Raw genomic sequence first — 23,564 nt, 5'->3', positions numbered from 1 at the left:
GCGGCTGAGAGAGCTTTAATGCGGGTGCGGGATGGCGGGGACCGGGGAGGCAGCGGTTGGAGACACAGGTTCAGGATCCCTCGTCCTCCACGCACTCCGTCAGGACAGTGAAAGCGTCGGGGGAGTGCGGGGCCTGGCTGGGGACGGCGCGCAGACTTGGAGGTGGGGCGCCGGGAGCGGCAACTCTGTCCCGACGGGCAGTTTGCAGTTTTCATCGTTTCTGGTAAACAAATGACTGAGAGGAAACCCTCGGCGGGGATGGGAAATGCGGCCGGGGCTGGGCCGTGCGCTGATCTGGGTCAGGGAGAGAGGAAAACCCCTTCCCCCGAGCGCGGGGCCTGCCTCCGCCCAGTATGCGACAGCGACGCGGGTTCCGGGGTGCAGGGGAGGGGGCGGCAAAAGGGCGCGCGACCCGCAGGAAACCAAGGTCACCACCCACGGGGCTGGGGAGCGCTCTGCACACTTTGACATTCAACGAACATGCAAATATATGTAAGTAGGCATGCAAATAAGCAGCGTCTTTTTGCGTCAACAGCTTGGGCACTTTTTCTGGGCGACTGCGGCGGCGGGCGCGCTCCAGCGTCGCCCGGGGCTGGGGATGCGGGTGCGGGGGAAGGGGGGATGCCCGGGGTAGGGGTCAAGGGGGGGGGGTTCCAGCGCGGGAGGGGAGGGCGGCGCGGCTGCCAGCCCTTCGGCCCGGGCCTGGCAGGCCGGGGCGGGGTCTGGGGGCGGCCCCAAGCTCGCGAGGCTGCGAGCAGGAGGGCGGCGTCTAGTACTTAGCGATGTCCCCCTTCTTCAGGATGATCTGTCGCTGCCAGGGCGCCAGCTTGCTCTCGTCGTAGCCGAGCGTCCGCAGCTTCTCCGACTGCTCTTTCTCCCGCTGCATCTCCTCCTGCTTTTGTCGCTCCTCCTCTTTCCTGGGCATGGGGTGGGGGGCACAGTCCCGGGTAAGGGTGAGACGGTGGGCCAGGCCCCATGGGGGGGGGGTCACCGGTGGCAAGGAGTGTGTTACTGAGGGCAGGGGCTGGGTTGCCGGGGACAGAGGCACTAATGAATGGTGGGCAGGGCAATGGGTTGTAGGGGTAGGTGGTGACTGGGGACAGGGGGTGGGTTAGGAGGCATGTGGGCGGGATTGCTGGGGACAGGAGCTTGACTGGGGGCAGACTGGGGTCACGGGGGGGGACGCACAGGAGCTGGGAAAGCGAGAGGCTGTAGCTGGGTTATTGCCAGCTGGGGGTGTTACTGGAAACAGCGGTGCTGGGTCACAGTGTGACGGAGAGTGAGGAGGGCGTGGTGCGGGGCCTGGGACCCGAGTTCCTGGGGACGGGGGTTGGGCTGCCGGGGAACAGAGGGACCACATTATTGGGAGACAGGGGCTGGGGGATTAGGGACAGGTTATTAGACCATGGCTAGATCTGCACTGCTGATGAGGCAGCCACTAAGCACGTGTGGCTGTTGAGCGTATGAAATGCCGGGGCTGAGCTGCACCTAGGTGCAAAATGCTCATCGCATCTCGCAGACTTAGTTTTAAAAAAGAGTGTAAGACATCTCAATGATTTTCCTAATTATTATTACCGGGTTAAGTAAAATAGACTATTAAGTTCACTCATCTTTTTATTTTTTCACTGTGGCGGCTAGGAATTTAATATTACATATGTGGCTCAACTTATACACCTATCAGACAGCACTCGGCTAGATTACTAAGGGCAGAAACTAAAGATCTGAGGAACAGATGCTCTAGGTTATCGATACTGAGGTGGGGTTAACTGCAAGGCAGAAAGGCTAGGTTAACGGGAGATGGGGGCTGGGTAACTGGGGACAGGGAGCAAGACTTTGAGGTGCAGTGGGTAAGTTCCTGGGGGAGAGGGGTCTGTGGCATTACTGGGAGCAAAGACACTGTGCTAACAGGGCTGAGTGACAAGGGGATGCACTCAAGACGGGGGCTGGAGGAAGGGGCAAAAGGACTGTGACTGGGTGGGGGGAGGGGACACAGGTTGGGCCCAGCCCCACACTCACCGCTTCTGCTCCCTGGAAGAAAAGAGATGGTGTTAGTTGGTGCCACCACCTCAGGGACACGATCAAGACACCCTGCTAAGCCCCGCGGCTTCCTCAGCTCACCTCTCCTCTTCTAGCTTCTTCCGCAGGATGTCCCGCCTCCAGGCCGGCATGCTGGCCAGCCAGGCCTCCTCCTCCTTCTCCTGAAACACAGCACAAGGCTTCAGGGCCAGCAATGGGCTGGGACACGGGGGTCAGCGGGGGTGTTCCCCCACCCAGGGGAGCTGCATGAGTCAGGGACAACGGGACACAGATGGGGTCGCAGGAAGAGACTCTCTTTATGCCCTTTTATAGGGCAAATGGATGAAGACTCAGGCCCCCGTGTCCCAGAGGCGGCGCCAGAGAGGTCAGAGCTGAGTGTCGGAGGCGTAGGAGAGGAGCAGACGGGGGAGACTCCCCAAGGTGGGGCGCAGTGGGGGTGGATAGGTGGCTCCAGGCCCCTGGCCCAGAATCTCTGGGCAGACTCATACTTGGGCCTTCACAGATCCTGCCTGCTCAGAGAGGCTCAGGCCGGTCCCTGGTTCCACTGTGAAGGACCTTCTGTTCCATGCCTGCTAGCTCTACAATCGTGTGGCTGCAACGACATGGGGGTGGGGGCATCCAACACAGGCAGCTTACGGCAAAGTGTTTTATTACTTGCATGTTACAGAGGAGAAAGGGTCTGGACACGTCACACGAACACTGCACCTGTGGCTCCCTGGACCTCAGCCAAAGAGGTAGCTATGAACTCCAGTGAAAAACCAAAGAAAGAAAGAGAGCCACACTGCCCCAAGGGGGACCCACAGTCCCGCACTCAAGAGGGGCTGCTGCTTCCACCTGGCTCCACACGGAGCCAGGCGTCGCTGGAGAGCCAGAGGGGGACACCTGGTTGGCTCTGTGCCGTGCCCTGCCCATTCCGGCCAACACCCCACAAGCGGCCACCGTGGGATCTCAAAGGCTGAGGCAGCCTGGTTCTGGGCACTCTGGCTTTTCCAAGGCCACTCGTCCTGTCCTGGTTTCTTCCTGCCGTATTCTGACCTCTGGAGGGCATCAGACAGGCATCCAGGCCCGGGTTAAGACGCTTGAGGGTAAATTCCGAATTCTGCCGCTCAGATGTCAAAAAGCTCTGCTTCCTTCTCCTTCCAGAAGGAGAAGCTGCGGTCGATGTACCGGCAGATGTCCTCATTGCTGAACTCGCCCATCTCAGATACCAGCTCCAGGGGTTCTTCGGCGGGGGCTTCGGAGCTAGAAGGGTCCGACGTCGGGGGAGGCGCGGCTGGCGGGGGCGGGGGCTGCGGCGCAGGGGCCGGCGCCTCTGGCTGCCCTTCTGGCCAGTCGCCCGTCTGAGCTGGAGCGGCCTCTTCGGTCGGCTCCCTCTCTTCCTTATCTGTCCCTTCCTTTTGCTCTTTCTCCACCTCTTCTTCCCGGGCCGGCTCAGCCTCCGGGGTGTCTCCGAAGAACTGGCGCCTGAGGTCCTCGAAGCCGTCACTCCAGCCGCGCCGGCCGGCCTCCACCTCCTCGAGTACCACGCGGTGGAAGAGACGGATGAGCTCCCACGGGTGGCTGCCCAGCCGGTCGAACATCTCGTAGCACAGCAGGTGGCGAAACTTGCGCTCCTCGCGGCTCAGGCCCATTTCGAGCAGCTGGAAGTAGCCGAGCATGAAGAGGTCGAGCGTGAGGCTGTCGTATCGCCGGGGTGCGCCGCCGTCGAGGGGCGGCAAGAAGTGCTCGGGCCAGTATAAGCCGTGTGCCAGGCTCAGGCCGCGAGGCTGGCGCGCCGGCACCTGCCGCAGCAGGCTCCGCCAGTGGCCCAGCAGCTTGCCCACCACCTGCCGCTGCTTCAGCAGGCGCAGCAGCCGCTCGTCCGGGCCATCGTCCGCCGGCGGCTGGGAAGCGTCGGCTGCCTCCGGGCCGGGATCGGCGCCGGCGGCCACCACGCGGGGCAGCAGTCTGCGCAGGCGCACCTGGGCGTGGCGCCCGGGGCCGCGGAAGGTCCACTTGCGCCAGTGCTCCAGGAAAAGGTAGACGATGCGCTCCTTGCGCATGTCGATGTAGTCCTGGACGCCTCGCAGCTCGGTGGAGGGTGGCGGCCTGCGCGCCAACTGCTCGGGCTCGGGCAGCGCCGCCTGGCGGCCTGGCGCCTCGGGCGGGCCCAGGACGCCCAGGGGCTCCCCTGCGGCCGGCAGGCCGTTGGCGGCGGCGGCGCTTGGCTCGCCGGTGCCGGCCGCCACGTAGTCCTCCTCGAGGATGGGCTCGCGGCGCGGGGCGCCTGCGGGCAGCGAGAGCTTTCGGGGCGGGCCGCACGCGGGCGCCGAGCCCTGGGCGCGCCGCTCGTAGGTGGCGCGGAGGTGCCGCACCGAGACGCCGCACTCGAGGATCTCGCGCGCCACGGCCTCGCGGCACCAGCTGAGCGAATGCGAGCGGCCCAAGCAGAGCGGGCCCGGCCGCCAGGGGGCGTCGGTCAGCGGCGGCAGCGGCTGGCCTGTGTCGGCGGCAAGTAGCTCGGCCAGGTGCGCGGGCCGTCCGCCCAGCGCGGCCAGCAGCGTGGCCATGCTCTTGAGCAGCGTGGAGATCTTGCTGCACCAGGCAGGCAGGCTGGCGGCGCGGCCGTGCATGCGGCGCGGGTCGACGGTGAAGCGCGGCGCCGACAGGGCGGCCGAGATGGGCAGCAGCTGCTCCAGCTCCAACTCCAGCTGCTCCAGGCGCGCCTCCAGCTTCTGCGCCTTGTGCAACACTTGCAGGTTCTCGATTTGCTGCTCGATGCGGAGGATGTCGGCCTCGGTCATGAGCTCGCCGAAGGGCCCGAGGATGCCGTTGTACTCGCGGGAGTACCTCCAGCCCTCGCGGGGGTAGCAGCACGAGCTGGCGGCCGTCAGCTAAGGCGGGGAAGACAAGAGAGGGGAGGGAGGCGCGTCTCCCTCTGGCCCGGCTCCCGCAGCGGCCGCCGGGGACGCCTTTTGCATGTCCCGGGTGGTGTAATGGCTCCGCGGGCCTGCGTTTGCAGGGAAGGGCCGCGCCTGGCCGGCGGGCGATTACACTGGGACGAGGCTTCGGCCCAGGCCGCCGCTCCAGGCGCTGGGCAGTGTCCACTCTGGTCGCTGGCGGGGACACAGCCGGTCGTTGGGCGCTGTTGCAGAGGCAGGGCCGGCAGATGGGGTCTCCACACCTGGCTTGGTCGCTCATTACACCACCAAAGGAACATGCAAAAGGCGTTGAAGCTGCGACAGACGGCAGCCCTCTCCCTCCCCATCCAAGGTCTGCGATTTCGAGGCCAGATCCCAGCGAGGCCGCCCCTCACCCCAGACAGATGACCCCTAATCAAACTCCCCTGTGGCCCAAGACCTCCCTGTCCATGCTGTCCGTTTTACTGCTGAATGAGAGGCCCTTAAAGTGGCTGAAGCTGTGCCTTTCACCCCTCTTCCCACCCTCTCTGAGTCCTGGAATAATAATACAACTTACAGAGCTAGGCTTGCCAGGCACTTATAGTCTCATCTGGTCCTCATTTTAGGTTTTTCCAGCCCAGGTGGTGATGGGGGTGCTGCCGTCACCTCCTCACAGGCCTCCCAGTTCATCCTGGCCCACCACAGCCCCCCACACAAAGATGTTTCCCAAATACAAATATGACGATGCCAACTTCTCCGCTTAACCCCACTCCCAGGCTCCCCGCTACTCCAGGAGAAAGTCCACTGTCTTCAAGGCCAGGCCTTAGTGATCTGGCCACTCCTGACGTCTTGACTCCACCCCCTTCAGTGGTACCGTGTTGGAGCTACCACGCCCACTCTGTCAGACCTCCCTGGTCCTTCCTGCTCGCTCTTTGACCCTCTTTTCTCCCTGTCCACTTCTTCCTCATCTTCCAAGTCTACCTGAGACATCACTTTCTCCTCCCCTACCACCACCCCAAACCCAAACAGGGTGGTCGGTTTAGGGCTGCCCCAGTCCTCTGCCCTCCCCATCAGAGCACCTCGCCACTTGCTCACTCTCTCACATTGCCCTGTTTTGTCTCCTTGGGGGCACTTATCACTCGACTAAGGTGCTGTGCTTGCTTGTTGGTTGACACGCCCCCCTGCCCTGCACTGACACATTCACCCGTGAATCCCCAGAGGCAACACCAACAGTGTGTAACACATAGACGGCGCCGGGGGGATGTCTGTTGAGCAGATCAATGGCAAACTACCCTGCCAGCCAGGGATGATCAACCCATCCGACAGATGAGAAACCTGAGGCTGGATGAGGCTCAGTATCAGTGGAAAGTGGTAGTTCAGGGAGAGAGCCCAGGCCAGTCTGACTACGACCAAAAGCCTCTTGGTTACTCATGCGGTCCCTTGGATGAGTCAACCTCACCCGGGAGCTTGTCTGAAGCGCAGAATCCCATCCCCACCCAGAGCACCTGAATCAGAAAAAGCATTTTAATAAGATCACGGGCGATTTGAGGGCATCTTAGACTTTGATAAACACTGCCATCGCATTAAAGGACAGGTTGTTGGGGGGTGGTGCTGGCCGTGGAGACTGGGAACCTTCCCAGGAGATGGGTGGTGGTCCAATCGTGCTTTTTCCCAAAGGTGATGGGAGCCGTCTGAGGCTGAAAGGTCCCGGGCAGATTGGGGGATGATGTGGGGCATGGGCTGTGGACCCAGGTGCGGACCCCAGGGCCCTCTGGGAAGCCCAACCCCGCCCACCTTCCGCCTCTGTTCCTCCTCCTCCTGCATCTTCAGCTGCAGCTTGCGCACCATCACCTGGCGCTTCCACTCGGGGATGGGCCGGCCCTGCTCGTCGTGCGTGGGGATGAGCGCCTCCACGTCCAGCGGCACGCCCGGCGCAGGGGTGGCAGGCGGCGCCGGCGCCACGCTGCCGTTGAGCAGTGGCTGGGACCCCGCGGCCGGCGGGGTGGGGCTCCGGGCCCGTGACGGTGCCGGCGAGGCCGGCGGCAGCGGCGAGTCGGGCTGCGGGGAGAAGCGGCGGGGCTGAGTGCCGGGTGGGCGGGGTCGAGGGGCTGGGGCGTCTGTTGCATCGCCTACCTGGGAGGCCGGCTGCCCACTGCCCGAGAACACCGTGGTCAGCCCCTTGCTCTGCGGCGTCGGCTTCAGACTCTTGCCCGCCTTGATCTCAGCCAGCAGCTCGGAGTTGTCGCCCGTCGGGGACATCATGTTGAAAGACTTGGTGCCTGCGCGGAGGCAGGAGAGGAGACGCTGGCCTGGTGTGAGGCCCGCGTCCCTGCCGCCCCCTACCTGCCCTCTGCTGCCCCCTTCCCCAAGTCAGCGCAGGCCGGGGCCTTCCCTTGGGCTCAGAGGGCAGCTCTCCAGGTCCCAGGTCCCACAGGCAGCTCTCTGGGACCCCAGAGGCGGGTCCTCAGCTGGCAGCCCGCGCGGCCCCTCCATCCTCCCGACCCTACTCACGGGGTGTGGAGCCCCCGCCTGGAGGCCCCTGGGAGTTCATGATGGCTCCTGGGCCGGCCCTGGGACCTCTAGCGAATATCTCCGCCTAGCGCACCCACTGCCCAGCTCCAGAACACTGCCTGGGGCCAGCCACCTGACCTTTGTCCCGGCTTCCCTGGCCCGGCCCCGCCAGGGTGGAGCCTCCCTCTGGCCATCTCTCTGCACCAGCAAACCCCAGTGACCCTTGGACTGAGTCACCTGGGGCTTCCATGGCTATAGACTCGGGACCCTGGATGCCACAAGCCAGCCGGCCCCCTTCCCCCCACACACCCACAGACAGACACACGCGCAGACGCACTGGTTGCAAGCCCAGACGGAGCACCCTTATGGCAAAGCGCAGCGCAGCTCTGGTGGACCCGGGAAAGCCGAGACCTTACTAAGGATATAGGGTGGGGGCACTCAGGACGAGGGGCCAGGCGGACGACATGCAAATGCACGGCGCGGAGTTTGCATTTTCCGACTAGGCCGGCGGAGGTGAATGGAGTTGGGGGAGGGTTGTCTTTAGAGACTGAGGAAGGGGTCAGGGCTGGGTGAGGGGGAAAAAGGGGGTCAACAGCTTCTGGGTTCCCCGGGCTGGGGATCCCAGAGCGCGGTAGTGGGAGGGGAAAAAGGGAAAAGTGCCGGTGGGCGCCGGCTGCGGGCTGATTTCTTTAGGCAAAACCGTCTGCCCGGCACAGAATGCGGGTAGAACCTGTAGTGTCCAGGATCCCTTGCCTGCCGGCCCCTGGTCCCGTCCTTTCCTCAAGACCCCAGCCTGTCAGCCTGGCTTTTCCTGAGCGTGCCCTGTGCCCCGCCCCCGCGCCTCAAGGAGCCGCGCATGCAGCTACTCACTCTTCCTGTGTCTCAGCACTCTCACTTCTAGGGCCCGAGAGGAGAGAAGTGACAGCGAAGTTAGGAGAGGGAGGGGGCTGGGGTGAGGCTAGGACATCACGGACAGCAAGAGAGGGCCAGGGAGGGCAGGAGGAGGGGAGATGCGCGCGGGGCGGGCGGGGCGGGGGGGGGGTGGTGGTGAGAGGAGGAACTTCCCGGTCCGTCTGACCCTGGCTCAGGCTGCTCTGGGGCTCCACAAGGGTGGTCCGCTCAGTTCCCAGCTTTGTTGGTGCCCCTGAGGGCTGGGCTGGGCTGCCATTGGCCCTGGCCCCCCTAGCAAGGGCCTCAATCTTGGCATCGGGATGGGATAGGGCACCCAGCCCAGGCTCTGCTGCGAAGGGGTGTCTGGAGAAGCCCAGAGTCTATTTTTCTTCTGTTCCTAGTTTCAGCCTTGCTCCAGGCTGCCAAGGGAAGACACTGACCTCAAAGTTGGGGGCCTTTCTGGAGGCTCAGCTGACGGTGGACATGCTACCATAGGCTGTGGTCTGCAGGGGCTGCGGCTCCATAGGTACCCCAAGGAGCCCAGGCTGGCCCTACCCTGGACGCTACTGCAGCCTTGCATCCCTAGTCAGGGAAATGAAGCTTTGGACGCTACCACTAAGCATGGTCCGCGAACCGAGTGGCTGGGTGAGGAAGGCAGCTCGGCCACCCCCTGCCAGGCTGGAGTGGAAGCATCAGCACCCAGATACCACCTCCTGGGCCTTCCAGGAGCCCTGGCATGCAGGAGACTGTCCCGCATTTCAGAAGAGAAGCCCAGGAATCCTGGTCACCAGTCTAGCTCTTAAAAAAGGATGCTCGGGGATTCACCAGGAGGGACAGGGCAGAGTATGATGGGTTACTGGCCTTGACCCTATAGCCAGGCCCTGAGCTGAAGCTAGCTTGGGAGAACAAGAGAAAGCAGCCAGGAACGGAAGAGTGACTCAGGATAGATGTGGGGCAGGAAGAAGGCTGGCCAGCAACCCTGCCTCCTTGAAGCTAATTCTACTTCTCTGCGCTTCCCTCTAGCACCAGCAGCTCATGAGAAACAGCAGCCACCAGAGCTGGGGGGCCTTCCCTACTGGGTGGAAGGCAGGGCCAGAGAGGGAAGGGGACTTGTCCCAGGGCCACACAGCCCAGTCCTGCTCTGGCAGGACCTAAAGCAACTCCAAGCCTCCCCTTAGGGTCAAGTCCTCATTGGGGTGGGGCTGCAGAAAGATCAAAGAGGAAAAGAGGAAGCACCAGGGCAGTGGCAGCTGCCCGGGGCGGTGGGGGGGGGAGGAGGGGGTCTTGGCTTCCCTCCCCCTTCAGGGCTAGCGCCGCCCCCCACCCCTCAAGCCGCCCCTACTCACTGCCAGTAGACGAGGAGGAGCGACGCTGCCCGCAGCCAGGGCCAGAGCCCTCGAAGGGCAGAGGAGGAGCGGGCGGCGGCGAGCTCAGGGCCTCGGGCAGGGGCGGCGGCGGCGGGGGCGGCGGGGGCAGCTCCCTGGACGTCTTGGGGTCCGCGCCGCAGCCGTTGTGCACGTGGTTCCCGGGGAGCAGCGCCGCCTGCGGGGGAGCGGAGGGGCCAGCGAGTGAGACGCGGGCGGCCCGGCCGGGTCCCGGGCGGCCGGCGGGTGCGGGCTGGCGTGCACGCACCTCCTCGCTGTGCGCCATGCCCGGGCGCGCGGCCAGCGGCTCCCCGGGGTAGCGGCCCAGCTGGCGGTAGTAGTCCCCCGTGCTGGGCTGCTTGCTGAAGGCGCGGGGCTTGCGGCTGGAGTCCTGCCTCCGCAGCCCGTTGCGGCCGTCGCGGGAGCTCAGCTGCGGGAAGACAGCGGGCGGAGTGAGCTTCGGACACTTGTCCCTTCCGCCTCCCACATCCCTCTCCCCGCCCTCCCCAGCTCTTAACCTTCCGGGGGCTCGTGGCCAGCCGCGGTCCCAGACCCTCCTGTTCTCAGAGCGGGGATGGGGCGAGGGTTCTGCGGGCCTCGGTGAAAGGGCACTCTCGGCCGGCCCCACAGGGAGGGGTTCTGGGCGCGGGCCAAGGGGCGCAGGGGCCCCCACTGTGGCTAGAAGGGGCGGGCCGAGGGGCGGGGTGGCCCAGCCCAAACGCCAGGGGGAGCTGGAGAAGGGGGTAGCTCCCAGCTGAGGCAGCGCGAAGGCCTCAGCCGTCCCCCACGCCCGGCGACCAGACGGTCCCACGCGAAACCAAGGCTTCGCGCAACCCTCTCTTGCGGGAGTTCCGCCCCGAGGAAGTCCACTGCTTGCCCAGGGCCCTCAGCCACCCGGCCCCGGCCTGGGGCTGCTCCTACCTGCGACCGTGCCGGTGGCCCCCGCTGTGCACCTGGCAGCGGGGGCGGCATGGACTCGACACCTGCGCTACCTGATCCTTCCTCTCAGGTTACAGCCCAGCCCGCCCGCCCGCGCCTATGAGCGCCTGAGAGCTCTGTCGGCCTGACATCACCCAGGGCCTGCCAATCCCGGGCCGAAACCCCCAGCAGTCGGGAATGCCACGGGGGCGCCCACTGCTCCGCCAACACCTGGCTGCTGCGCCGCGCCTACCCCGCAGGCCAGATGTGGCCCCGCCCCCCTGCGCCTCTCTCCCTCCGTCCTGGGCTGAGCACCCCAGGCTTCATCCCCCCACTCACCCCCTCCATCCGCCAGAGACAGAATTTGGGCCTCACCACGGGCAGCGGAGCCCCCCACGTCTGGCCCCCCGGGTTCCGGGTCACGCCCCCGCCCTTTCCCTCCCGCATCTGGAAACCATCGCCGGCTGCGTAAGGGACACCGACACCCGCGCCCAAGCCTCGGGTTTCAGGGGCGGCAGGCCGGGCTCGGGTGACAGCGCAGGCAGCCCACTCCGTCGCATCGGCCCTCCACTAAGCCCAGCCCGGGAAGAAAGACAGGAGGCGCAGGGGCCAAAGGCCAAGTCACCTGGCAGGGGCTGTCCCCTGCCCCACCCCCAGTCCGAGCGTCCCCACGGTGGCCCCGGACCCTCCAAGCCCCACCCGGCCGGGCTCACGTTGCAAAGAAACGCGACACCGCGGGATTTGTTTTCTGGGCCAGCCTGCCCCCTCGGCGCCCCCTGCAGCCCCGAGGCGCGGACGCCGCGACCCTGATCCTGCCTGCCCGCGGTCCGGAAAAAGCCAGGGAGTGGGGGGGGGGGCGCGGGGCACACAAAGGGCCCTTGTGGAGCGGCCCAGCGCCTGCCGCCGGGCACGCACACAACGGGAGAGGCACGGGACCTCGCAGTCCTGGTGTTCTGGCTCAGGGGAGGGGCCGCAGGCCGGGCCGCCTGTCCTGCGGCTTGGGTTAGGGCCCACACGCCTGGCCTGCAAAGTCCGCTGGCCCTAGGCCCCCTGCAGGCCTCTCCTGGGCCGCCTTCACCTTCTGGAGATGAAAGAGGAACCCAGTGAGAGCCTGGTCTGAGGCAGCAAGAAGACTTGCAGTGGAGCTGTGTCCTCCCCTTCCCCCAGCCGGTGGCCCTGCGATGTGGGTCACCTGTGGGAACTGTTTACTGAGCTTGGCCCTGGAGCAGCTCGCCTTGGGCTCGAGAGAGAACTACAAGGTCAGGGTTCCCACAGGACCCTGGGGGGCTCTATCCGCTGTCCCACACTCAGCCGCCTGGGGCCTCAGACCAGCCTCCCTCTGTCCTCTTGGCTGGAACCCCAGGGCTCCCTCTGGGCCTCCTTGCCCAGGACTCTCAGGGCTGTGCAGACCAGCCCTCTGCCCTGTCCCCTGCTCCAGAGCCTCAGCCAGGACCCTACAGGCCCTGCATCCGGGCACCCCACACTCAAAGTGCCCGCACCGCATTCGGCCCCTTCTTACAAGCTTGCTTCTCCCGAGGGCTCCCATCTCAGGACTGGCTTGTCTACCCACCGGGGAGCTGAAGCCCCAAACCGGGGAGCCAGCCTCCATGTTGCCCCCGCGTCCAGCCCCCAATGCTGAGAGGGTGCTGAGCCCTGCGGGTGCTCCCTCCCCTTGCCTCCACCCTCCTCCTCCCAGCCCTCACCTTCACACTGCCTGCATCTCCCACCTGGAAGACACTCCCTTGGGACCCTTTCTCCACCTGAGCCCGGAGCTGGGCACGTGTATGCCTCTGGAGAGGCAGTCTGCACGTATTCTCTGCCGATTCCATGAGCTCCCTGCCACTCCGTGCAAGAGGTGGTGAGGACCCAGCTCCCGGAGAGGCATGGCTATCTGGGTATATGTTCCTTCCCCCCGCCCTGCCCCCCAACTCCCCAAACGGTGCTGGCTTTGTCTTCCTCATCTCTCTGTCCCCAGTGCTCAGTCCTGAGCCGCCATGGGGCTGACCGGAAGCTTTGACTCCTGAACAGGCCATTGGACCGGGGACCACCTCCCCCCGCCCCCGCCGCCCGCCCTGTACCCACGAGCCGGGCCACTTGTTGGCCTCTGCTGCCCCCCTATCAGCCCACTCCCGGGGCCGGAGGGCAGGCAGGTTGGGGAGGGTTCACTACCTCCTTCTTGAAGGCCTCGGTCTCCACATGGCGGAGTTTGTTCTTCGTCTGCGTGTAGATGTCAGCTGCTTGTAGCCCCGCAGGGGGCTTGGGAGCTGGGTAGCCCGGCGGGGGTGGGGGCAGCCGGGTGCCTGGGGGTGAGAGCGGTGGAGGGAAGCTGGGTGGTGGCGGTGGTGCTTTGGGTCTCTCCATCCGGCTCCGGGGCAGGCCCGGGTCTGGGCTCAGCATGTCCATGTAGCTCTGTATGTCGGCAGCTCTCGTGCTGGGAAGCCCTGGGACAGAGGGAAGGCTGGGTTTGGGAGTTTGCAAAGAGGCTGCCCCCAGGCCCAAGACCCCCTCCTGCCCGGAAACGACCTGCCACGGGAGTAGGCAGGCTCCGGGTGCAGCCTGACACGGCCCCACTGTGGGCCCCGCAGGGCCGGGCCCACCCTCACCCTGGCCCTGCCCACCTGCAGCCCTGCACTCGCTGGGGAAAGGCCTGTGCTCAGGTTTGAGGGGAACTGGCAGGGGGCTGCGGGCTCCAAGACAGGGCTGCAGAGCACAGCCACCTGGAGGGTGGAAGGGTGGCTCCTCGGGGCAGATGTGGCCGGGCAGGCGGCGCGAGTACAGACGGCCACACTGCATCTTTGCAGGGGGCCCCAGCAGCTCTGCAGGCCACCACCTGGCGGCGTAAAGCAGGCATCGCAGGTGGACAGACACCTAAGCTCAGGGCGGGGTCAGCATGTGTGAACACGTGTGCCTGGCTTCTGCCTGAGTGTGCATTCGTGTATGTTTGTGAATGTGTGTACGTGCTTCTTTGTACTTATGAATGTGTTTGCACTGGTCTGTGGACCTGGGGTGCATGAGTGCGCACATGTAGCGTAGGTGTCTGTATGGTTCTGTACGTGTGGTTGTGCATTCATACCTGTATGCTGTGTACACATGTGTAGGTGTGCACTCGAGTGTGGGTAGGTGTGTGTAACGTCTGGGGAACATTTTGTGTATGTGTGAGTGAGGATACTGAATTGCACGTGGGCTGCCTGCGGCTTTTGTTGGTGGGAGGGTACCTGTGGATGTACAGGCATGTCTGTGATGGACACCCACAAGCGTGTCACCTGTCCTCACCAGAACCAGCCCTCCTGGCGACCTGGGCAGCCTCCAGTGTCAGCTGCGGGCAGAGTGGGCCCAGGGATGGTCCTCAGGGCGCAGTGGTCTGGCTCCAGTTTGCTCTCCCTCCCCCCTCTTCCCAGGCCCACTCACCATGCGGGGGGCGCCGGCCCTTCATGCTGGAGTGGCTGGAGGGGCAGGACTCGTAGTTGGAGAGGGTGCTGGTGGGCGAGCTGAGGTCAAAGTTCGGTGGCTGGACCGACATGGTGGTGTTGGGTGAGGACATGCCCGAGTCAGGCTGCTTGGTCTCCAGGTCAGCGGATGGATCCCGTGACAGCACACGGTGCTCCACGCTCTAAGCGGGAGAGGGGGCTATGAGGGCAACCCCGCTCCAAAGACCAGCACACCCTGGGCCAGGGTCCTGCTCGGGCACACCCTCGCTGTGTGACCTCGGTCAAGCCACTTCCCTTTCTGGGCTCCCTTCCCCATCATCTCTCAGGTTCTTCCCAGGCTAAGATTCAAACCTAGCCCTCCAGCGGCAGGACCACGGATTCCTGGGAAACTCCCAGCCCTGGCTGGTCTCTGCTCAGGGGGGTTGAGAGGCTAACAGAAGAGAGAGAGGACGCTAGGCTGGACCCCAAGCGAGGGCGGCCACAGCACCAGCCTTACTCCTTTCTCATCAATGGGCAGAGGGTCAGGCTCCAGCGTGGCGAGGAGGCACAGGCGCCGCTGCAGCGGGTGGGAACACTTGCAGCAGCTGGGGATAGCGGAGGGGTGCACGGCACCTGCAACTTGCAGGAAAGACTGATCTCCCGACCTGGCCAGCAACCACCCTGTCTCTCCTTGCCGGACTGGGGCAAATCCCAACACGAGCCTAGCCCCTGTCTCCTGATGGGGCCTTTGGGGAAAGGATGGGGCCTGGGGTGGCCCAGCTGAGCTGGGGGGGGGGGCAACCTGAGCTCAGCCATCCCCCACCACTGCCTCTCCCCTGCCCACAGGCCTGACCCTCCCTCCTGGGAGCGGGCTGGGGTGGGGGCCATGCTTACGTTGCCCATGCTGGCCCTGCTGCCGGCAAGGCTGCTGCTCGCTTGCTTGCTGCCTCCTGCCCAGGCCGGCTCCTCCCTGCCTGAGAAGTGTCACAGGTCCCCCAGGAACGGGAGGCAGGCCTGGCACCAGGTAACGGCTCAGCGGCCACGCTCATTGGCCCCGTAATTAGGGGCTCTGCGGGAGTGTTTGCCTTTTCTGGGCCACTATCCTCCATGGCTTGGATCTGTCACTGCCGCAGCTGGGCCCGCCTTGTGAGGGGGCCAGGTCCTCCACACTCCACCCAGTTTGGGGGAGCCAGGCCCTGCTGCCTAACCCCTGAGCCAAGGGGAGCCATAGGAGCTGGGCTTGGGGGGGGCACACTGAACATGCTCTTTCCTTGGCTGGCTGCAGTGGGTACTTGCCCAGCCCTGACAGAGGTTAGGGGCAAAGGCATTGCAGCCTGGGGGGATGGCTTCAAATTTCATCTCCTCCACTTACTAGCTACATGACGTTTCCACCACTTGTCCTTTCTGTCTGTACCTGAGTTTCTTCATCTGTAAATGGGTATAACAGTACTGCCTGCCCCATTGTGTTATAACAAAGATTTTAAAAGTTAGTGAAGTGCCAGGGCATGGTAGCCAGTAAACGCCATATGTGTCAACTGTTAGTATTAATTCACCGTAAAGATGAACTGAGATTACATCGTAAAGCACTAGGCAGGGTACCTTACTGGGGTCAGAATTCAAGGAATGGTGCTTGTTTGCTCATTGCCTGCAGCTAAAGCTTCCATCAGGGGGCGCCAGAGCTCTGTGGACCACTACTCTCTCCGGATGGCCCTTTCTGGGGGGGAGTTCTTCCTTGGGACCAGATGCCATCTCTGACCCCTGGGCCTTGCTGTGCTCTGGAGTCCCCAGAACCAGGGTGCCCCCATAGGCTCGACGACAGGGCAGACAATGCTCTGGGCACGGGGCCATCGGCCTTCTCTCCTCCAGCCTCATTCCGCAGCCCCTCTCGTGTCCAGGCTGCCCCCCTTCTGAAGATGCCTGTGAAGCCAGCCCTCTTTCCTCCCTCCTGCGCCAAAGCAGATGTTGCACCAGAGGAGCCAGAGCCCAGGACTGGGAGCCACCCACATCTGCGCTCAAGTCCCAGTGGGTTCCTTCATGGCTTTGTAACCACAATAAAATAATTTGAAAAGACTAACACAGGTTTTCAATTATGAAGTAGCCACGCAGTGAGCAAACATACAGAGTAGTGGTGAAGAGAGGTAGCTCCAGGCCCGGACACCAGGGTTCCACCATTTAATGATTGGGTGATTGGGTCTCCCCAAGACTCAGTTTACTAACCTGTGAAATGGGGATACGAGCACTCCCTACCTCAGAGTGTGGTGGTGAGAGTTAAATGAGCTAATTAATACCTGTGGGCAGGTGAATGCACTTTACTGTTCCCACTGGTGTGTAAGGGTCGTTGTTTCTCCGAGCCTTGGTTCTCATCAGGACGAGGCTGGTCCTCCTTCCCTCGATATTTCTGCCCACACACCCTCACTCCCCAATGGTCAGTGGTTCTGGCCTGAGAGGTCATGTGGGGTAGTGGTATAGGGCACTTACTCGTGTGACCCCGGGCAAAGGGCTTCACTTCCCTGAACCTCAGCTTCCTCCGTGGTAAAAAGGGTAACAACACCTACCCCTGCGGGGAGGTGGGGGCAAGCTGTGGGGGGAATGCAGTAGCTCGGGGGAGCAGCGCCCGGGGCGTACCAGGTTCTCCACGGTGCGCAGGTAGCGGGTGCAGTGGCTGTGGCCGTTGTAGTCCGCGAGGTCGGCGGCCGTGTACCCGTCGCGGTCGCGGACGTCCAGCTCCGCGCCGTTTACTACCAGGATCTGGCAGCACTGCAGGGGCGCGCAGTGAGGACCCCCGGCCGACAGCCAGGACCGCGGCGCCGGGGCAGCGCTGTGCTGAGAGCGCGGCGCCAGCAGAGGGCGCCCGCCCCTCCCGCGCTCGCCCGGCCTCCCGGCCACGCCCCCGGCCCGCCCTCACCTCCAGCTCCCCGTTCTCGGCGGCGTCATGCAGCGGGGTCCCGCCCCACAGGTCGGCCGAGATCTCGCCGCCGTGCAGCAGGAGCCAGCTGAGCACTTTGGCGTGACCGCGGCTCGCCGCGAAATGCATGGCCGTGGCGCCGTCCTTGTCCTGCTCCGACAGGCTCACGTCGGTGCAGCTCACCTGGGGGGGCGGGGAGGGGACGGAGCACAGAGGGGCGGGGGCTGGGCGCCAGGCCCCTCTTGGCCCCGCCCCCGTCCCGTACAGGCCCCGCCTCTCCCGAGCCCCAACCCCGACCTGTGCCCGAGCTCACCAGCCACACGATGACCGGGCTGTGGCCCATCTGCGCCGCGGCGTGCAGCGGGGTCATGCCGTCGTGGGCGCTCAGGTGCGGGTCCGCGCCGCACTCCTGCACCAGGTACTGCGTCACCTCCAGGTGGCCCTCCTGGCACGCCAGGTACAGGGGCGTGGCACCGTTCTTGGTTTGGGCATTCACTCCCCTGCGGAAGACGCAGCACCCACCGTGGGCTCTCAGTGCCCGTCCCCCTCCAGAGCTTTCTTCGCCCCTCGCCCGCTCCCGGGGAGCTCTGGAGGGCTGGGAGTGTGGGTTGGAGAAAAACCTAGTGGCTGGGCCCGGCTGCCCAACTCCCTCTGGACTCAGTCTTGTGCCAGCCTCCCTGGGTGGGGGGGCGGGGCCTCTGGCTTGCTCCCCACCTCCCCCCGGCAGCCTTCTTTCTGCAGTGCACATCTGACTGAGCTAGTCTCTGCCCTCAGTAAATAGCCCACCTTTTTACCAAGGTCTACAGGGATGTGGTGACCTGGCCTCCCCCTACCTTTTCAGCCACACTTTTCACCCAGTGTGAGTCCTCACACCTGCTGTCGGACTTCTGTGCCTTTGATCGTGTCCCCCTCTGTCTGGAATGCCCTTCCCGTCTCTCTTGGAAGACTCGGTACAGATCCCTCCTTCATGAGGCCTGCCCTGATTTCTCCAGCAGAACAGGCCTTTCCCACCTCTGTGCCTCATACGGCCCCTGGCTCACGCCATGGGCCACCTGTCATGCTCGATCATAACTTATTTTGGCCTCTGCCTCCCCCAGAAGACTGAATTCCCAGAAGGCAGAGTGGTAGTGTCACCAGATAAAACACAGGATGCCCAGTTACAATCTGAATTTCAGATAAACAACAAATAATTGTCTAGTGTAAGTCTACCCCCACGGTGGCATGGGATGTGCATATACTACACGATCATTTGTTGTTTATCTGGAATTAAAATTCAGTGGAATATTCTGGTTGTGGTTGTCATCAGCCTGGCAACACGACAGGTGCCGCCGTCCACTGAGCACCTCCCATGCGCTAGGACACTAGCACGCAGGTCCTCACTGCATGTCCTAACTTAGGTCCTCCTGTCCTCCCCATTTTGCAGTGGGGCAATTGAGGCTCAGGGGCTGTGACTTGCCCAAGGTCGCACAGCTGGTAAGTGGCTTTTTTTTTTTTTTTTTTTTTTTTGCGGTATGCGGGCCTCTCACTGTTGTGGCCTCCCCCGTTGCGGAGCACAGGCTCCGGATGCGCAGGCCCAGCGGCCATGGCTCACGGGCCCAGCCGCTCCGCGGCATATGGGATCCTCCCAGACCGGGGCACGAACCCGTATCCCCTGCATCGGCAGGCGGACTCTCAACCACTGCGCCACCAGGGAGGCCCCTGGTAAGTGGCATTTGAGCACAATCCGTCTGTGGGATGCAGGCCCGGACGCACAGCAGGAACGAAGGGAGCGAGGAGAGAGATTGGGGGAAGGGCCATTCCATGTCTTCACTCCCTCAGCCTTCCCTCGGGCCTAGCTTGCAGCTGTCACTGCCCCTCGTCCCTGCTCCCCAGCTCCCACAGAAGGGTCCTAACTGGGGAGTCAGTCCCATGAAGTAGAGTGCTGCTGGGAAATAGGGAAGCTGTCCCTGCCACTGGCTTAGCCTCAGTTTCTGACTTCGCAATGGGTGTGGATGCCAGGGTGCAGTTACCAGTTCCAGACACTAGGTGGAGCCACAATCTAGGCCCAGGCAGAGGAGCTCGCAGCGGGTCTGGGACACAGCGGGTGCGGGGTGGGGAGTCGGAGCTGAGTCCCTCTGGGCTGGATCAGCCCTCTGGGCCCCAGGAAGCGCAGTTCTTCGTCCGACTTCATATCCTCCCACCCACCCGCCTCTCCCATCTATTTGCTCACGGCCTCGATCACACACTCCACCCCCACCATCCACGCCCTCCCTCCCTCCCTCATCTAAGTGCCAGCCGCGTGTACAGTAACGTGGGCACCAGGCCACCCACTCCTCCTCCATCTGCCCCCTCACCCACCCTCTTGTCGGCCACCCACGACTCGGCCCCTCGCTCTCACGCACCCCTCGGACCCTCCCGTCTGACTTCTCCCTGTCCCTAAAACCCCATCCCTGTCCACTTGCCTGACCCCTGACCCCAGGCGGCTTGCAGCGCCCACCAGGCACGCGGCCCCAGCTCTCTCCGTCCTCCTGACGTGGGAACAGCCCCTCCTCAGGCACAGAGCGGCCACTTCGGGGCTGACACCGAGTCTGGGACGGTGCCCGGCTGCCTGCCACTACCCCACCCGTGTCGGGGGCGCAGTGGTGCGCCAAGCACAGCGCACAGCAGCAGACAGGGTCGCGCCCACACGCCGCACCTCAGGAACGCGCTGGCTCTCAGCCACCGGCCTCCACGCCCCGGTGCCAGCACTGCCCCCCTCCCACTTTCACAAGCTGGTGCGTCAGGAACGGCCCGTTTAATATTTCATGACCGACACTCGATGGCCTGAATTATTCACCCGGTAACCAAGGCACAGCGAGTGCTGGGGTCCTGGGGCTTGGAGACTGGAGGGGCCCCCGCCCAGGGCCCACCGGGCTGCCTCGGGGGAGGCATGAAGCAGTGTACACAGCTCAGGGCGCCGGATCTGCCGGCAGCCCTGTTCTCCCAGTCCACCCCGCCTGGCTGGGATCCATGACCCACGGGTGCCCAGCCAGCCTGAGGAGGGCTCAGAAGGTCTGATAAGCTGGCACAGAGCAGGAACTGAGCAGGAGGGGGAAGTTGTGCTCACAGCCTCCTGCCAGCCCACTGGCTGACAACCCCAGCTGGCGTCCCTGGTACGGAGTGAGCGCTCAGTAACCCATACGGGAGTCACAGACCCCAGCCTGGGAGACCCCAGAATATGGGGCAGATTCACTGATGAGCCGGGGTGGGAAAGGGGGTCCTGGTCTTGTTCCTTTCTTCTGTGTCACCTGGAGGCAAGAAGAATGGGCACCCTCATACACACTGGGGTAAACTCCAAAAATATGGAGGAGGGACTTGCTTGGCGGTCCAGTGGTTAAGACTCCATGCTTCCAATGCAGGGAGTGCAGGTTCAATCCCTGGCTGGGGAACTAAGATCCCATATGCTGTGCAGCGTGTCCAAAAGATAAAAAACATATATATATATATACATATATATGGATGAGCACAGGAACAAGGTAAATTGGTGAATTTCGTCCTTTTTTTTTCTTTTTTTTTTGCGGCGCTTGTGGGATCCTCGTTCCCAGACCAGGGATTGAACCCGGGCCCTGGCTGTGAAAGCGCCAAGTCCTAACCACTGGACCGCCAAGCAATTCCCAACACTAGTCTTTAAATTAATGAATTTAGATGGAGAGAGAGTGAATTTACATAGTAGTAGAGGTGACAGTAACGGATAACAGTGACAGTGGGTACCATCTACTGAACAAACGGCTCTGTGCCAAGCACTGGGACGCGCGAAGTACACATGGTCTCTATCTAGTCCTCCTAAAGACCTTACCCGGTAGGTGTCAGCATCGTTCCCCTTTTACAGATGAGGAAACTGAGGCACAGAGGGCTAGGATCACTTGAGAGGCAGAGGGGGACTCGGTGTGAGGACCTGGCGTGTGTGCCACCCGCAAGTGGTGTCTTGCCTCCCATCTCTGTTCACAAAGCCGTCCACGATAAGGGGATAAGGATCGTCACTGAGACATGCTTGCAGAGCCCTCAGCAAGGCCTGGTGCCGTCGCTGTATTTTAGGATCCCTCCTCCCTGTGCCTCTGTGGGAGCACTGCTGACCTGGGGTGTCCAGGCCCCAACAAGCACGGGTCAGGCCGGGCAGCATTTCTGCTGCAGAGAGTGGCTGCCTAGAGCAGAGGGATGGGGTCTCGGGAGACCTCTGGCCTCAGGACCCGCCCGGCTCCAACCCATCGAGTTCTAGCCATAGTGGCGCCATGGGTGACCGGTCCAGCCCCAGCCCCTGCCCTTGGCCCTGGCCTCCACCCACCACCCCAACTCTGTGGCTCACCGTGCAGGGCCCCGGGGCGTTCTCTAGCCGCCCCCAGCCTCAGTTTCCACATATGGCAAATGGGCATCACAACTGTTGCCTCTCCAAGCCTCTTGTGAGAGACAGAAGAGGAATCTTTGAAAATTGCAAAGTTCCTCCCAGAGAAGGCAGGGCTTGGCTTCCTGGTACCGCTGCCGCAGCCTGACCCGCCAGCCCCCTCACCCATCCCTTGGGCCTCAACGCCGTCACCTCCACGCTACCGGCCTCGACTGACGTGGCCACGCGCTAACAGGCGCCCCTGACCCCACCGAACACCTGCTCCTCTTGGCTGCGGACAAGCACACACCGGGCCTTCTCAGCCTCCCTTGATGGGCCCTCGACCCTTGCCCAATCTGCAAATGTTGGGGTGCCCCAGGACCTCCTTTCTAAACACACTCTGCCCCTGGTGAGGTCATCTACTTCCCAGGGTTAAAGGTCACCTGTTCCCAATGCTGCTCATCCCCCCAGCTTGGACCTGGAGTCCATGCGGCCCCTGCATCAGCTCACAGCTCACTCATCCATCTGTGCATTGAGCAGCTTCTTGAATTTTACTTGCCTTTTTTTTTTTTAATTAAAAAAACTTTCTAGGGCTTCCCAGGTGGTGCAGTGGTTGAGAGACCGCCTGCCGATGCAGGGGACACGGGTTCGTGCCCCGGTCTGGGAAGATCCCACATACCGCGAAGCGGCTGGGCCCGTGAGCCATGGCCGCTGAACCTGCGCGTCCGGAGCCTGTGCTCCGCAGCGGGAGAGGCCACAGCAGTGAGAGGCCCGAGTACCGCAAAAAAAAAAAAAAAAAAAAAAAAAACCACCTTTCTGGCCATTCCACGCAGCTTTCGAGGTCTTAGTTCCCCGACCAGGTATCGACCTGCGCCCTTGGCAGTGAAAGCAAGGAGTCCTAACCACTGGCCTGCCAGGGAAATTCCCCTTTACCTGCCTTTACGTGGAGCAAACCTCTCCACACTCTCCCTCAAACTACCTTCCCCCCTTACTGTCCTCGTTTCAGTAAAGGACACCAGGCCACCCTCCCCTGAGTCCAAGCTCTAGGAGTCTTTGGCAACACTTGACCCTTGAGTTCTTTACAAGTCTGAGTCTCCCCAGCAACCATCACATAATGATACTTTTCTTCCTCTTGGGAACAAAGATGATATAGACAAACTGTAACTATTAAGCAAGTCACCCTGATGACACAAAAGAAACATGGAATGTTCGTAAACGTTTGATAGAAATCTCCGTCCAAGATTGGTGCCACCTTACCGTGACCGTTGCCACTAGGAACAAGGAATGATCTGCCCACAGAAGCAGACTCCGGTCAGAGAACAGCATTTCCAGTGGCCCTCCCCACTGGCAGTCATTTCTGCCCCAAGGGAGGTCTGGTAGGGGATGATCTCCACAAGGATTAGATCTGGCTGGGAGGTGAGTCCGCTCTGAACAAAGACTCCGAGCCTTTGGCGGTTCTACCTCTCTTATCCTCTAATCACGCCTCCTGACTTATTTGAAATGAACCCAAATGAGGCCTGGCCCAGTGAAGCAATGCAGCCCTGATTTGAGGAAGGTTCTAGAACAGCCAGCTTTACACCCAATCCATCAGCAAGGGGCTTCCCTGGTGGCGCAGTGGTTGAGAGTCCGCCTGCCGATGCAGGGGACATGGGTTCGTGCCCTGGTCCAGGAGGATCCCACATGCCGCGGAGCGGCTGGGCCCGTGAGCCGTGGCTGCTGAGCCTGCGCGTCCGTAGCCTGTGCTCCACAACGGGAGAGGCCATGACGGTGAGAGGCCCGCGTACCGCAAAAAAAAAAAAAAAAAAAAAAAAAAATCCATCAGCAAGCCTGGAATATCCCCAGAAGCCTTCACTGGTCTGCAATTCTCCCAGCCTTCCAGGCCCTCCTGGCTCGCGATGAAGCCAAGCAGGATGCCCCCTCAGGCCTCTGCCCTGGCCAGTTCTACCTGCAACGCTCCCAGGCCAGGTCTTGGCACGGCTGGTCCTCTCCCATTCAGCTCTCACCTCCTCAGTGGGGCCTCCCTGGACCCCCTCAATTTAAAGAAACCCCCCAACCACTTCCTACGAACACCCCGTTTCACCTCATAGCACTTGTCCCTCTTGAATTGCCTTGGCACTTTTTTCATGCATTCCAGGGACACATATCACGAGGCTGCCACACACCAGGGCGGGGCAGAGCTTGAAAACAGTGGAGACCTGCCCTCTCAAGCTTGGTTCCACCAGGGCTGCCGGACACACCCTGACACACTGGGAAATAAGCAAGAACGTCTCTGCGTGTACACGTGCTCTTGACCTGGCTCCTTCTTTGCCCCTGGGA

At 62.8% G+C, this 23,564-nt stretch overlaps 1 protein-coding gene across 2 annotated transcripts in view; it reads right to left on the bottom strand.

Annotated features, from left to right (window-relative positions):
- Positions 1-32: 32 nt before the first annotated feature.
- The window catches only part of ESPN (espin), a 32,450-nt gene continuing 8,918 nt past the window's right edge, over positions 33-23,564 (bottom strand). Inside the window, exons 3-14 of one of the 2 annotated variants that reach the window (XM_082615124.1) lie at positions 17,226-17,412; positions 16,913-17,095; positions 16,633-16,764; positions 14,009-14,210; positions 12,770-13,041; positions 9,951-10,112; positions 9,665-9,860; positions 7,050-7,195; positions 6,711-6,974; positions 2,119-2,198; positions 2,017-2,028; positions 33-917 (exon numbers count right to left, since the gene is read on the bottom strand). In XM_082615124.1, the coding sequence (XP_082471250.1) occupies positions 770-917; positions 2,017-2,028; positions 2,119-2,198; positions 6,711-6,974; positions 7,050-7,195; positions 9,665-9,860; positions 9,951-10,112; positions 12,770-13,041; positions 14,009-14,210; positions 16,633-16,764; positions 16,913-17,095; positions 17,226-17,412 (1,984 nt within the window). In that variant the 3' untranslated portion in view covers positions 33-769. Of the gene's footprint in view, positions 918-2,016; positions 2,029-2,118; positions 2,199-6,710; positions 6,975-7,049; positions 7,196-9,664; positions 10,113-12,769; positions 13,042-14,008; positions 14,211-16,632; positions 16,765-16,912; positions 17,096-17,225; positions 17,413-23,564 lie in introns of both variants that reach the window. The other variant, XM_082615123.1, reaches the window with a different exon arrangement.

The sequence above is a fragment of the Mesoplodon mirus genome (assembly GCF_964341445.2).
Source record: "Mesoplodon mirus genome assembly, chromosome: 3".
Taxonomy (NCBI): domain Eukaryota; kingdom Metazoa; phylum Chordata; class Mammalia; order Artiodactyla; family Ziphiidae; genus Mesoplodon; species Mesoplodon mirus.
Note: the sequence above shows the minus strand (reverse complement) of the source record. Positions and strands in the feature narration are given on the sequence as shown.